Below are 14,045 nucleotides of genomic sequence, written 5' to 3' on the forward strand. Positions count from 1 at the left end.
CTTATTTGCAATCGCATCTAATGTGTCCCATCTGACCACATCTGGAACATTTTATTTTTGCATTAAACGCTGCGCTGCTTTCCTGTCCCGCATTTTTGTTATTGCTTCAACTTCCTCTAACGCCACAATTGGGGTTGTAGGACGTGGCTGGGTAGAAGAAGGTGGCTGTTTTTAGCAATCTTCCTCTTTATTGTTGGTTCTTCCAATACATTTTCCAGTAGCTCATCCCCACCACTCGTGTTGTGGTGGAGACGTGCTGATGCGCGCAGCCCAGGGAACGCGACGCTGTGCTCAGTCAGTGGCTGTGCAGGCCTGAGCACGAGGCCCGGCCTAGCTCGCCTACTGCAGACGCTGCAGCTTGTGACGACGCCGGGAGTCGCCGGTGCAGCAGCGGGCAACGCCTTCCGCCGGCCGGTCGTCGATGACAGCGTCACTGATGACGACGATGTAACAGCGACCGAACGCCCAGTCGGTTGAACCCATGCCGACGCCCACCTCTGATGCCCTTAAATAGTGCAGACCGTTGCTGAGCCGCCAGTTATGCAGCGCTGTGTTTATTAGAATGTTCTCGATGAGTTGGCTAACGCAATCGTGCCACACGTGGCCCGCGCCTGTATAATTCTGTTAACGCTGCGTTCTGACTGTTGATGTCTGCCGTGCACGTATACACATACCGACGCTCGTTGCAAAACTGTGTCACCTGCATAACGCGCCGGCCAGCCTTCATCCGCCGTCTGCCGTGAGGCTGGCGCATTGTGCACTGAAACACACTAAATCACAATTTTGTACCGTATTTCCTAAAAATAACCCCTTGTCCTCTACACCTGTATTAGCTGATCTGCTGACAGCACTTCGAAACTCATGAGTGATTCTTTACACTGATTTCATGTGAAGTTTTACAGCCATCCTCCGTAATGCTCGACAGCCCATGTCCTTCAGTATGTGAGGTTCATTTGGTCTTGGTCGAGCTGTGGTTGCTCTCCCGCATTTCACATTCACATCACTAATAGTCGACTTGGGCAGCTTTAGAAGGGTTGAAATGCCACTGACAGATTTGTTACTCAGGTGACATCCAATGGCTAGTTCATGTTCATAGTCAGTGAGTTCTCCTTACTATCCATCCTGCTGTTACTGCTTTTCACTGGCCAAACAATACTCCCAGCATCATATCCACACTACATCGTGGCATCCAGATGATTTTGGTCAAATAGTATACCTTGAGAATTCAGATAGTGGCTAATAACTGTCAACTGCTAATATAAAGTATTATACTGTGTTATACCTTAAAATTTGTTGAATCGGCCTTCATTTGTACTGTGTGGCCACATACGACTACTTGTCAGTAGAAGCAGCAAGTTGTCATCATTGGAACTACTGCCAACCTATGCCACCTATGTGTGATGCTCATTGAGTAACTGTTGTACCACAGCCTTCACTTAAGTAACTTCATAATCGCTGCTGAAAATAAGCATCACATTTTAGCATGAACATTTCTATAATGTACTGTCACGAAACTCAGATGATCAGTATGAGGCGAAAGTGTTGTTGACAGTGAATGAAGTGATCTCTCAATTTTTGCATAATCAACTATGAATTGTATGCAAGCAGTGATATGAAATGTTTGTATGGCATTGATGGCTGGGTGAACCTACCTCAGGAAGTTCAGCCACAGATTTTGTGCATTTTCGGATACAAGAGCATAGTGAACAAAGTGAAAAAGTGACCGATATTCGTAAGTTTTTGTACCTCAAAATGGATAAAACAGAAAATAAAAGTGATGGAATATTGCGAGAAAAGGCTGAATCAATCTCAAATACTTGGATTAAAAACTGCAGTAATTGTACTCATGGAGAAAATGTACACCTAACCAGCGTCTCTGCTGGCTTCATGTTCTTTGATGAAAAGGACAATAGTCTCCTGGTCAGCACTTACGATTTATGAAATCACATCGGAAACCAGGAGATTGCCGATTCCCTAAAGTGTAAGATATTATTGAATCCATAGCAACTCTGCATGAAATTATAACTCTGAGATAGATGGCATAAAGAGAACATTTCAGCTGGACTGGCTGTCATTGTATCTATGGTTGATTTATTCTATAGCAGTTACAGGAGCACTTTGTAAGTTGTGTGTTCTCTTTCAGCCATGTATAACACATGGAAGTCATAAATCGTCCATTTACCATCTTCAACAATTTCACAAATCTGCAAAAATGCAAATGTTTTGCAAATAGGAAAAAGATACATTTTAAAAGTCAACTGATTTGGTTAATGTTATTAGAAACGAAACTAAGAGGCTAGAAGAACTCATCAGCGAGAATCTTGCAAAATTAGTACAAAGACATCCCGCTAAGTTGCAATAAATTGACTCTTGCATATTGCTTTATGCAGTTCCTGACTCGCCTTTAAGAGGAGAATCAAATTCAAATGCTATTTTTCATTATTTATTCCAGTTTAGAGTGTAGTCAGATGACGAATTATTGCAGGAACATTTTAAAAATGTCCTCCTCAAAATATCACATATATTTCTCTTATAATACAAAATGGTTAAGATTCTGGAACAAACTGTACAGTTTTATGTTCTGCATTATCCCACAAGTTGTCTGTGAGTGTGAACACAATGTAGCATCACCATAAATCAACATGAAAATTGGTGTTGGATCTTGTGGTAGTGGTTCAAGAGCACAGTGTGGGAAATGTTGTTTATACAAAATTTTTAATGGCTGGAAAACAAACAATTGAAAGAATAAGGCATGCATTGGGACCAATGGAAAATTATGTAACTGGCAAGTAAGTTTAATATCTGAGAACATAAAACCAGGCTTTACTATAATTATACTGTTAAAGCCAGTTAATACTGGCCATCATGTTTCATCACATCCTGTCCCATCAAAAGATTCTGCAATGCATTTATGAAGGTGCCATCCAAGCTCGTCACCCTGTCACCATATGTCATGTCACAGCACCATCAAGGTTTCTCAGGAAGAAAGTTTTGACTGCTGATAGCATCCGACCATTACTGATCATGTGATCCCCAAGCTCGTTTCCTCCTGAAACATGACCATACTAGATCTCCATACTTCATTTAATCTAGGTTTTCGTGGTTGATATTATTTGTTTGTTGGTCGTTAGTTGACATAAACTGTTTTGTTTCATTATTTCCTTAGTTAAAATTTATAATAAATAACGAAAGATGAACTGAAGCAGTGAGGCAGCGGTCTGAATTGTACTTCATGGGCATATTAAATTACTTGCCCTTTAATACATTAATAAAATGGATTTTTATACATTCCAGTACCATAGTTAGTATTTTACGATGAAATGGATTGGAATATGGCAGCAGCTTTTAGTGGAAAAAAGTACTGTGAGCAGAACCAGATTGATTAATAAGTGGAACTTGTTTGTATATTGTCGGGCACTTGTAATACACACATCACCCCAGTTCCCAGAACCCTGAAGATAGACGTTGACTGTGGATACTGTAACACGAGCTGTGTATCTCCTTCCTGGTGCAAAGGGACTGTGTCTGTGTTACAATATCCACAGTCTACATCTATCTTCAGGGTTCTGGGAACTGGGGTGATGCAAAACTTTTTTGATGTGTGTACTTATGAAATACATATTCTTGTTCCTTGAGCTTCTTGTGTGGTGTGTGAAATTCTCCTTTTGTACTGCATAATGACATTTTTCGGACCCACACTCTTTTTGCGTTGTTTTATACTACTGTCTTCTTTCTCTAACACATAGGCTATCTCTGCAAGCTGCAAACGTTTTCAGTGCAATAAATGCCATTTTCGTTCTACTGTTGACTCAGACATCGACTTATATAAGCTACTGCATTGTGTACATGCACTTCATGTGTAAAAATGTTGAAAATCGTTTTGCAAAGATTGCAGTGCCCACAAAGTAAACACTTGAGGACACCCATGCGAGTTGAAATCATGTGACTTGAATTGATGTGACATATCGTGATGTGACATACAGTGTGAATACACGCTGACATGACAGTGCCATGACGTGATAGTGCAGTGATGGCCAGTGTGAATTAACCCTTAGTTTGTCTATATTTATACTATTTACCAGGTACTACTAATGCACTGTAGAAAGTAATAGAAGAAAATTATGTGCACATAAAAATATCCTCGAAATTTTCTAAATAATGTGTATGGAGAAATTGACTGGACATCAGTACCTGTGGACACCCCTCTAGGAGGGCTTCAGTGATCATGAGGTTTTGACAACATCAGTAACTGGAGGTGTTACAAGATATGTTAAGAAAGTTAGGAAAATATTTTGCTCAGGAAGAGTTACAGGATACAGTCTGCAGAGTAACTGAGTATTTCTGATGACAAATATGAGGATCAAGATTGTATAAAGTTCAAAAGCATTGTACAATGTGCCTTACACCAGTATGTTTGATCAAGGTAGTCAGGGTTGGGAAAAAAGTTCCACTATGTTTCAATAGCCATGCCAGAAAGTTGCTATGAACGCAAAGAGAACTTCGACACAGATTGAAGCGATGTTAAACCCTAGTTGACAAACAAACGATGAACAAAGTCAAAATGAATGTAAGAAGAGTATAACTATTCAGTCACCGAGTGACCTTACTGGTATCGAAATAGGAGATGACAGAGAGAAGCCAGAAGTACAGAATTCGATATGTTCCAGGAAGAGTCTGACAACATATATTTGTAGAGACACGTAAACCACCCTACCCCAGCAAGGTCCGAACTTAATATAAAACTTACTAATTTTTGTGATTATTCATACAGGTTGTTGGTTATGCGTCATTTTTATTTTGTTGTGTGTGGAGGTTCATAGATTTACTATTAGTATGTGTTTGGTAAATAGAAAAGAGAAATTGACATAAAATTGATGCCTGTGGAACAGCTTGAAATACATTCTGTCAAGATCTGGTTTTCTTATTTCAGTTTTCCAAGCTCTTTTTAAGACAATTTATCGATGACAGCTTTTATTTGCCCGTACTTCAGCCTATTATCAGTAAAGCGACTACCACTTCATTTTCCATTTTTGACTAGTGAGCTTAAAGTATAAACTTGCTTCTTTGGTTCTTTATATGATATTCTGGAAAAATATCGCTTCCGAGGAAAAAAATAAAATAATCCCTAAAATAAATTTATTGAATGACATTTATGATATCTTTAATAGCCAGTAGTTATAATCTTGGTTAAAATTTGTGGACAATAGGACAATCTCTGATAGAGCCATTGATGTTCTGTATCCACTGTCTGAACTTAAAGATCTGAGAAGCGTGAAGAGAGGTGTGTGTGGGGAGAAGCGTCGTGTGTAAAAGTGTGAATGAAAGTGGTATTCTGTAATAATTGATAATTTCCAACAAGGTTTAGGAATGGCGATGGCCATACAAAGTAAAAACACGATCCATTTGGAATTAAAACTAGCTAGGTGTCGTTTGATTACTACTCTTTTTTTACTATGTGTTTCGTCTGACACTAGTTCATAGTATTTTGTTTATCATGTGTGAACATTTTTGGGAGCCACTAGCGGAGATTCATTTGGCAGTGAGTGAAGCACCAACAAGTGATAGTGACAGTGAGGGTATCTATTGCCTCTGCAGCAGAGTTTTTATACGGTAATGGTTGCACAAAGAAGTGACAATAAAGAGTTGTTTATGGGACATGATACAGTGTGTCGTCTGTTATTGTTACAGTAATGCTGAATTTTTGCAAGGGGGAATGTGCGAGAAAACTGATGGAAGTGAGGACGAAACTCATTATAATTTAGATGGTGAAGATTCCTATACCTTAATCCCGTTAGAAGAAAAAGGGAACACTGAAGTAACAGCACTGAAGTTGGTGGGTAAACCAGAAGTAAGTAAACATACATGTCATATTAAACTTCATGCATTCCAGCATGCAATTAAACATGTGACAGCTGTTTGTAAATAGGTGATTATGTATGTTAAGCTTGGCAGTTTGTTGAACTTTTACGAAAACCGAATTTTAGAAGTGAGACACTTTACGTCAGACGAATATAAACGTGCAGGTGTATGGATGTTTATTTTACGGACGAAACCAATTGTAACATGAAATCGTATTGGGTATTTCTCAAACCGCGGAACTGAAAGTGATCGTAGAGAGAAGGTTTTGTGTTCATACATTGTTGTTTTTCCTGTCTTCATCACATCAAGGTTATTAGGCCTAGTGAATAGATTGGGAATTTCTTTTCCTTTGATCCAGAAAGTGTTTGCATCGAGTTTCCTGTTTCTTAGTGGATACGTCAGGTCACAGGTTATATATTTGAATAAAACTTAAGTGAGAACAAATGTAGTCATTATTTACATATTTTAACACTGGTTTTATCCGTTCTATATTCAATAAATGCCAGAATAGATCATGTGAAATAACATTTGTCGTCACTGTGATTTAACTGTAGATCTGTTGGACATAATTTAATTTCAGCTACCCTCATTTAACCAAATTGTAAAACTTGATTGATCCTTGTCACATGGTTTTTGGATTCACTAAATGCTGTGTAGCACATTTCGACCTATGTGTCGTCCGTATCCTCCCACCCACACCACCACCACCTGCCATCTTTTTAAAGTGATCATTGGAATAGTATGGACTTTGTTTTTGTGCAGTAGTACGCTGTTAGTGTATGTAATGTGACACACACCTTTCGAGTGTTGTTTTACCCTCACATGAGGGTCTTGTAGATACATTGCATTTTGAAGTACAGCTGTACAGTACATTGTGAGATAACATTATTTTACTGTGGAAATTATGATTAACGTCCACAGTTAAAGAATGAAAAGTGCTATTACATTTCATGGAAATACGGAAGCGTCCGATCCCGCCCGTCTGCTTTGACCCATGACGTCACAAATATGGCGGAAACAAAAACACACACACACACACACACACACTTTCCACAAGAAGCCTGATGACACTAACGGGACAAGCGCGGGAAATGGGGTGTTTTGGGTGGGGGGCAAGCTAAATATAAACAAATTTAGACGCCGGAAATACGGAAGCGTCCGATCCCGCCCGTCTGCTTTGACCCATGACGTCACAAATATGGCGGAAACATAAACACACACACACACAATCCACAAGAAGCCTAATGACACTAACGGGACAAGCGCGAGAAATGGGGTGTTTTGGGTGGGGGGGGGGGCAAACTAAATATAAACAAATTTAGACACCTTGCGTAGCTGCAACGTGTAAGTGAAGACAGCCATGCATGAATACCCACCCACCTCCCCAGGGGTCGTAACCCCTGCAACCCATAGAAGATAAAGATGCTTCAGTAGCTGATTAGTGTTTTTTGTCTTTTTTTTAAAAAAAATCTCACGGGATACAACAAACAGATCAGAAAGATAAATATAATAAACTAAAACAAAAATTGGAGGAAACAGATAATTAAAATAAGTAATAAGTGTTTTTAAATTTTAAAAAAAATCTCATGAAATAGAACGAACAGATCAGAAAAGTAAATAAAATAAGATAAAACAGAACTGGAGACAGCCACACTCAAACCAAACTCCCCGCCGTGATGACGTCACACACAACACCCTTACGTCACAGGTCAAAGCCGACGCGTGGGATCGGACGCTTCTGTCGACCCTAGACGCCTTGCGTAGCTACAACGTGTAAGTGAAGACAGCCATGCATGAATACCCACCCACCTCCCCAGGGGTCGTAACCCCTGTGACCCATAGAAGATAAAGATGCTTCAGTGGCTGATTAGTGTTTTTTGTCTTTTTTAAAAAAAAAATCTCACGGGATAGAACGAACTGATCAGAAAGATAAATATAATAAACTAAAACAGAAATTGGAGGAAACAGATAATTAAAATAAGTAATAAGTGTTTTTAAATAAAAAAAATCTCACGAGATAGAACGAACAGACCAGAAAAGTAAATAAAGTAAGATAAAACAGAACTGGAGACAGCCACACTCAAACCAAACTCCGCGCCGTCATGACGTCACACATGACAACACCCTTACGTCACGGGTCAAAGCCGACGCGTGGGATCGGACGCTTCTGTCGACCCCATTTCATTTGTCACTGATGAAATTTGGTAGTCAGACTGTATTTATCTAAGCCAAGAACTGTCAGCCAAGTCACATTACTCACCCACCCTTCTCTCCTCTGCCCCATGTTGATGGTATTTATGGACGACACAAATGTGATAGCCACTGGTCCATTGTTAGAATGCTCCATTTAAGAAGAGGTGTATGGTACTTCCACATTCACTGGGTCAGATGACCTGCCTTTCTGGTGGGCACAGGTTTCCACTATACAGTTGTAAAGGATGGTACTAAACTATTGGTGAAGCTCATCATCATGGTAACGGTACACGTCAATCTCAAATATCTTTCCATGGTGTGTGAGCATTGCAAAGAATTATTGTAGGTGGCTGCATTGATTTCTGTGTCACATCACGATACATATAGTGCACTCACTTGAACACAAGTTTTGAAAAAGAGTGGAACTTGGAATTATATAGGGGCCTACCTCAAATACTGCATGTCGAAGCCTGTGTGTGTGTGTGTGTGTGTGTGTGTGTGTGTGTGTGTGTGACGCCATTGTCATTACTTAGAGTGGTATCAAAAAATCTGTGTAAACTGAATGTCTGTCCACAGACTAAATATTACGTTGTTGCAGTAAGCTCCTCTTTGAAATTGGTTTGCATACCAAGGATGACAAATGTTGGTTTCTGTCCCATGTTCGGAAACATGACACCTAAGGGAAGATTTTAGGTGAAAATGTAAATTTAAATGTAGTTATTTGCTGAAGAATGATAGGTATGTATGTAGTGTCATGAATGAGACACAAATTGTTGGCCTTGACATATAGTTACTGGTATAGTTAGTGGTATAGCAAATTGTGTGATCCATCTGAAAAGAATATTTTGGCTGCTATATGAGTTGTGGCATCTTCCATCACAGCAGCTTAAGGTCAATATGAAAAGTGGTGGGCTGCCATTAGGTTATGTGTACAACTAGTCGATGTGGTCCGACATTATCTTTATGGACATCCTCAAAATACTGGCTTTGATGGAATGGAAGTACAAAGGGGTGTGGGGGGTTGACACGGTGACTTATTTTCTTCTGCTGCCATGTGCTGCTTTGTTGTAAGACCTTTTAACTTGGACTACACAAATGCTTTTTTAACTAGACGTATTATGACTTGAACTCCTGGGTGGGACAGACTACAAAGTGAAGTTGGGACTCAGACATAAAAAGTGAGTGTACATCCGGTATTGACGTTGTAACGCATCCTCCCATTTTTATTTTGTGTGCAGTTGCAGTCCAGATCAAGAAACAAAATGCAACTGTAACTTGTCATTCTTTTCATGTCTGCTAATAAGAGTTTAGAAATATGATAGTTTTGCACTTGTCTCACTGCAGGAGGGGCATCTGCTGGCATGTTCTGCACACCACTGACATACCTGATATGTGCAGTGAATTTGGTGATTCAAGTCTTCGATGTTGTAGCTGGTCTGGCACAAAGAATATGCTAGCAGTTTGTTGCCATGTAAAGAGGGAATGGTCAACCTTTTAGCATGTATCAGAATTTTGTAATGGCAACATAGGCTGCATAAATATCGGTAATATGGCAACAGGTTGGCTTTTGTAGGAGGTAGTTACTGGTTGAAAAATGGAAGAGACTGCAGTTAGCAATTAGAAACTGCTCCTGCTGCAGGGAACAAAGCATTTACAAGTGGATTTTAAAAAGTAAATTACACATTGCTATAGCAGGCCAAGTAACTTTTATTGAATGCTGCACTACACTTCAAAGTGAGGCACATATGACACTATTTTTCAACACAGCATCAAGTCGCTGTAAGCACCAGTCAGAATTTTACACCAATCATTCAGTTTAAGGATGATTGTAATGATCAAGGACCCGCTTGAGAACTGCTTTGTGATCATCCCCATCAGAAAATCTGCAATTGCTGTGAATCAGTTCCCTGATTACATGGGCATTATCATCTTTGGTCGATGTTGATGGCCTTCCTTCCCAGTCATCATCACCCACATCTGTGCAGCCTTGGCCAAATTGTTGGCACCATTCCACTACAGCTTGACACAACATTGCATCTGTTCCACGTGCATAGTACCAGAATGTCATGGTGAATATGTGTGCAGTTCAAGTATTTTGCCCACAAGAATCATGCTTTGGAATACATTTCCATTGTCTAGCCATTTCGCTCCACACTGTGATGCACCTGCTATTCAGACCATAGCAGAATTGTGTGCAGGAAACGCAGAACATGAACCTCTTCCAGTGCGCTCTCTCGTTGTGGAATAGTCTTAGTGTGGGACAATATGTGTAACTTCCTGACTGTAGTCCCCTTGTACTACTACAGCTGGAGGCATGTGTGGCAGTGCATGAAATAAAAGTACTGTATTTGTTACAGTGATCTTGAGATCAGTAAAGACAATGTCTACTGCATTGCAGTGCATCTCGTGGTTTTGAACTTCCTGCAAAATTTGTTGATTGACCTGTGGTAGATGTTGCTAAGCCCAAGAACTGCATTATATTGCAAGGCTTGAGACAAATGACAGTAATGAAAAGTACTGAGGGACTAAGTTAATAATGTGCTAGTAACTACCTGGTAGATTATAACTGTGTGCTGGACAGAGACTCGAACTCTAGACCTTTGCCTTTTGTGGACAAGTCCTGTATCAACTGAACTACCCAAGCATGACTTGTATCCTGTCCTCACAGTTTTACTTCTGCCAGCTCCTCATCTCCTCCCTTTCAAACTAGACAGAAGTACTCCAAAACTGTGCTACCTCAGTTGATAGTGCACTTGCCGACGAAAGGTGAAGGCCGCGAGTTCAAATCTCAGTCCAGTATACAGTTATAATCTGCCAGGAAGTTTCATATCTGTGCCCACCCTGCTGCAGAGTGAAAATTCGTTCTGGAATGTGTAAGCATTTCTCCTGCTCTCAAGTTAATTGATCCATGTATCTACTAACATAAGATAATTGTGCATTAGGTTTTATAGGTTAGTCTATTCAGCACACTGGTCTTAGGATTCATGATAATGTTCTGCATGGCCATCATGGTATACGTTAATTCAGTTTTATTACTAAATCACTTCAATTAATTGCTTTAACAAGGCTACATCCAACCACCTGTACTCTCCTCAGTAAACACATGTATGTGTTATGACATTATAGGCTTTCCCAGTATCATAAGTCTTGAAAGGCTCTTCAGGTTTGCTGCCAGATCATAGAATCAAGGCAATTCAATAGTCTGGTGAACCAACTGTTTGCCACCTTCAGGAGAATGCTGCTGCTGCGTCCCACTGAGAACTGATGCCATGGCTGCAAATCAACATCCTATATAGGACTTCAAAATCCTCTGGAAGAGTCTCCGAGTTTGATTAGTGAAAAACTGGATGAAGAGTTGGTGAAGCTTTGTCATCATGCACCGACATCTATGTATTTTTCATTTAACAGCATCATTTTTTAACAGAATGACGGAGTGGCTATGGGTAGTCCTTTATCACCCACAGTCGCCAGTTTATTTATGGAGGACTTTGAGGATATGGCACAGAGGACTTCGGCTATGCAACCAAAATGCTTCTGGAGGTATTTACAGATGGCCACATGGACATGATGCTGCCAACAGATTTTTGCACCACTTCAACTGTCTTCATCCGAGCATTAAATTTACCAAAGAGGTTAAAAGTGATGGGACATCACAGTTTACAAAAACCAGATGATGCTCTGGGACACATTGTTCACTGAAAGCTGATGCCCACTATTCGGTATCTGCATGCCAAGAGTTGCCATCCACTATACGAATGCAGTGGTGTCCTTAGGACTCTGGTATGCAGAGCATATACCACTGCTGACATGGACAGTTAACCCAAGAACTTGTACATTGGATGGCTATTTTTAAGGAAAACAGATATTCTGGGAAGCAGATTCGTCGGACCATGGAGTTTGGACTACCCCAGGAGGTGTATAAACAGGAGCATAGATTTGTGGTCTTAATTCCTTATGCTGGCAGCATATCGTTTTAAGATTGGAAGAATTTTAAGGAGTTTTAACATTAAGACTGTGTTGTGTCCATCTTCCCAAGATTAGGATATTACATGGTTCTGTGAAGGATGATTTGAGGCATTAGAAGCTTGGAATATATAAAATTCTGTGTCAGTGTGGGAAGACTGACATCGGCTGTTTGATTCACACTCTTCAGTACAGGTGCGTGGAACATCACTGCCATATGAGGCTACAATAGTTGGAAAAATTGGCAGTAGCAGAACATTGCTTAAATGATAGACATCGAATGAAATTTGATAGTTGCCAATACTTCCAGTTTTTGGAACAGTGTTTATAGAGGCAATTGAAATTAGGTTGGCAGATAATTTGATTAATAGAGACAGTGGGTTTCCCCTTAGCAGATGCACAACCCTGTACTATCCTGCATCAAAACTGAACATTCTTCAGTGCGGCCAGTTCGAGTGTTCAAAAATAGTCTGAGTGTGAAATATTGTTGTCGCCAGTGTTCTACCAAGGATGATGCTACCTGCCTAGTCTTGGAGGGCAGCAACCCTGGTGGGTGGCACATGCGCTGTGCGTGGTACGGAGGCATATATGGGACGTTAATTTGCAGCCTTGGCGTCAGTTCTCAGTGGGACTCAGCAGCAGCAGCAGCAGCAGCATTCTCCTGAAGATGGTGAATAGTTGGATCACCAATATATTGGATTGAGTTGATTTTAGGATCCAGCAGCAAACCCGAAGAGACTTTAAAGACATACCTGTATTAATCTGTTTGTATATATGACATGTTTGTCCTGGTATTAAGCTGATAATTTCTATACAATTGCAAAAAAGTTGTTGGACAAATAAATTATTAATGTTAATGCTATGTCTCAGTGTCTCCTGTGGTGGGTAAATTCCTTACTCATTGGTTGAGTAACCCAGAAACTATTCTTCTGCTCTGACTACACATTTGAATGATCAAGCCATGTAAATATCTATTCTGCAGATGCCCCTGGCTGCTAACTGTTTATACGCACAACAAGAAGTGTTCACTATCAGCTGCTTTTTGGGAGGCAGCATACTCCCTAGGCAAGTAGAAGGCAGAATTCTTATCTGGCCACTCCCAACTTTTCAGGTGTCAGTCTGCGTGGTCTTTCGTGAATTTATTGTGACAGTGTGGTGTATACTTAAGTATGTTATAGGATGTATTGTGGGTGATGTGTGGAAACTGTCATAATAGGTTGCTGTATCCCTATTTCTTATAAACGATCAAACGAATACTGTGTCCATGGTGTGATGAAGGTATCCATGACTCATCAGTCAGGTTGTTGAGTGAATGAGACGTGGGTGGTGAGCATCAAGTAGAAGGCTTTAGAAAGATAGAAAATTACTTGAATAAAACATGCTGGTAACAGTGAATCACCGGATGAACCCACACTGAAGACAAAAATGAGCAGTTAGTGTTATGCATCCAATACGGATGGCTGACCCATTTGTAGCATACAAGTGTTAATTATCTTTTGTACGTATCAGAAGACAGGATGCTGGATAAACAGGTAGGATAACACTGTATCTGCCAGGATTGTAATTTTGTCTTCTGTGACAGTCGATGACTGCCTCTTGTCAGGTCAGTTGCCATTGCTACTGCCTTATCTGTTAGTTCCCATATCTTAAGACAGGTGACAAAGGTGGGTTTGTGGATCAAATTTGTGATGTTACCAGCATGTCTCTCTGTGCAGGCAGATGTCTATTTTGGCCTGTGGGCAGCTGCTGTGGGAAAGGGCATGTTGAACACATTAAATGAAGCTCGGCTAGTTGCCTGGTTAGTTCAGAATGTAGTGCCTGCATGGGATCTTCTTCAGAGGAGGTAACAGTGACTTTCATACATCTGTACATCATTAGTATAAGATCAGTTGCCTGTGCCGGAGTTCAAAAATCCCCAGTGCATACTTTCAAAATGTTTTGGATGTTTATAGGTGATAGCCATATATTCAATAGTATGTCATTGCCTACAGCAACATTTTATGATATTGGAGGGTTAGCAGTGGTATGCG

General features: G+C 40.3%; 1 protein-coding gene across 2 annotated transcripts in view; it reads left to right on the forward strand.

The window, feature by feature from the left end:
- Positions 1–5,241: 5,241 nt before the first annotated feature.
- The window catches only part of LOC126253308 (trimethylguanosine synthase), a 74,687-nt gene continuing 65,883 nt past the window's right edge, over positions 5,242–14,045 (forward strand). Inside the window, exons 1-2 of one of the 2 annotated variants that reach the window (XR_007545939.1) lie at positions 5,242–5,610; positions 5,689–5,848. Coding sequence is in view for 1 of the 2 variants with exons in the window: in XM_049954539.1 (XP_049810496.1) it covers positions 5,495–5,610; positions 5,689–5,848 (276 nt within the window). In the remaining variant the exon portion in view is untranslated. The remainder of the gene's footprint in view (positions 5,611–5,688; positions 5,849–14,045) is intronic. The other variant, XM_049954539.1, reaches the window with a different exon arrangement.

This window comes from Schistocerca nitens, chromosome 4 (assembly GCF_023898315.1).
Source record: "Schistocerca nitens isolate TAMUIC-IGC-003100 chromosome 4, iqSchNite1.1, whole genome shotgun sequence".
In the NCBI taxonomy this organism is placed as follows: domain Eukaryota; kingdom Metazoa; phylum Arthropoda; class Insecta; order Orthoptera; family Acrididae; genus Schistocerca; species Schistocerca nitens.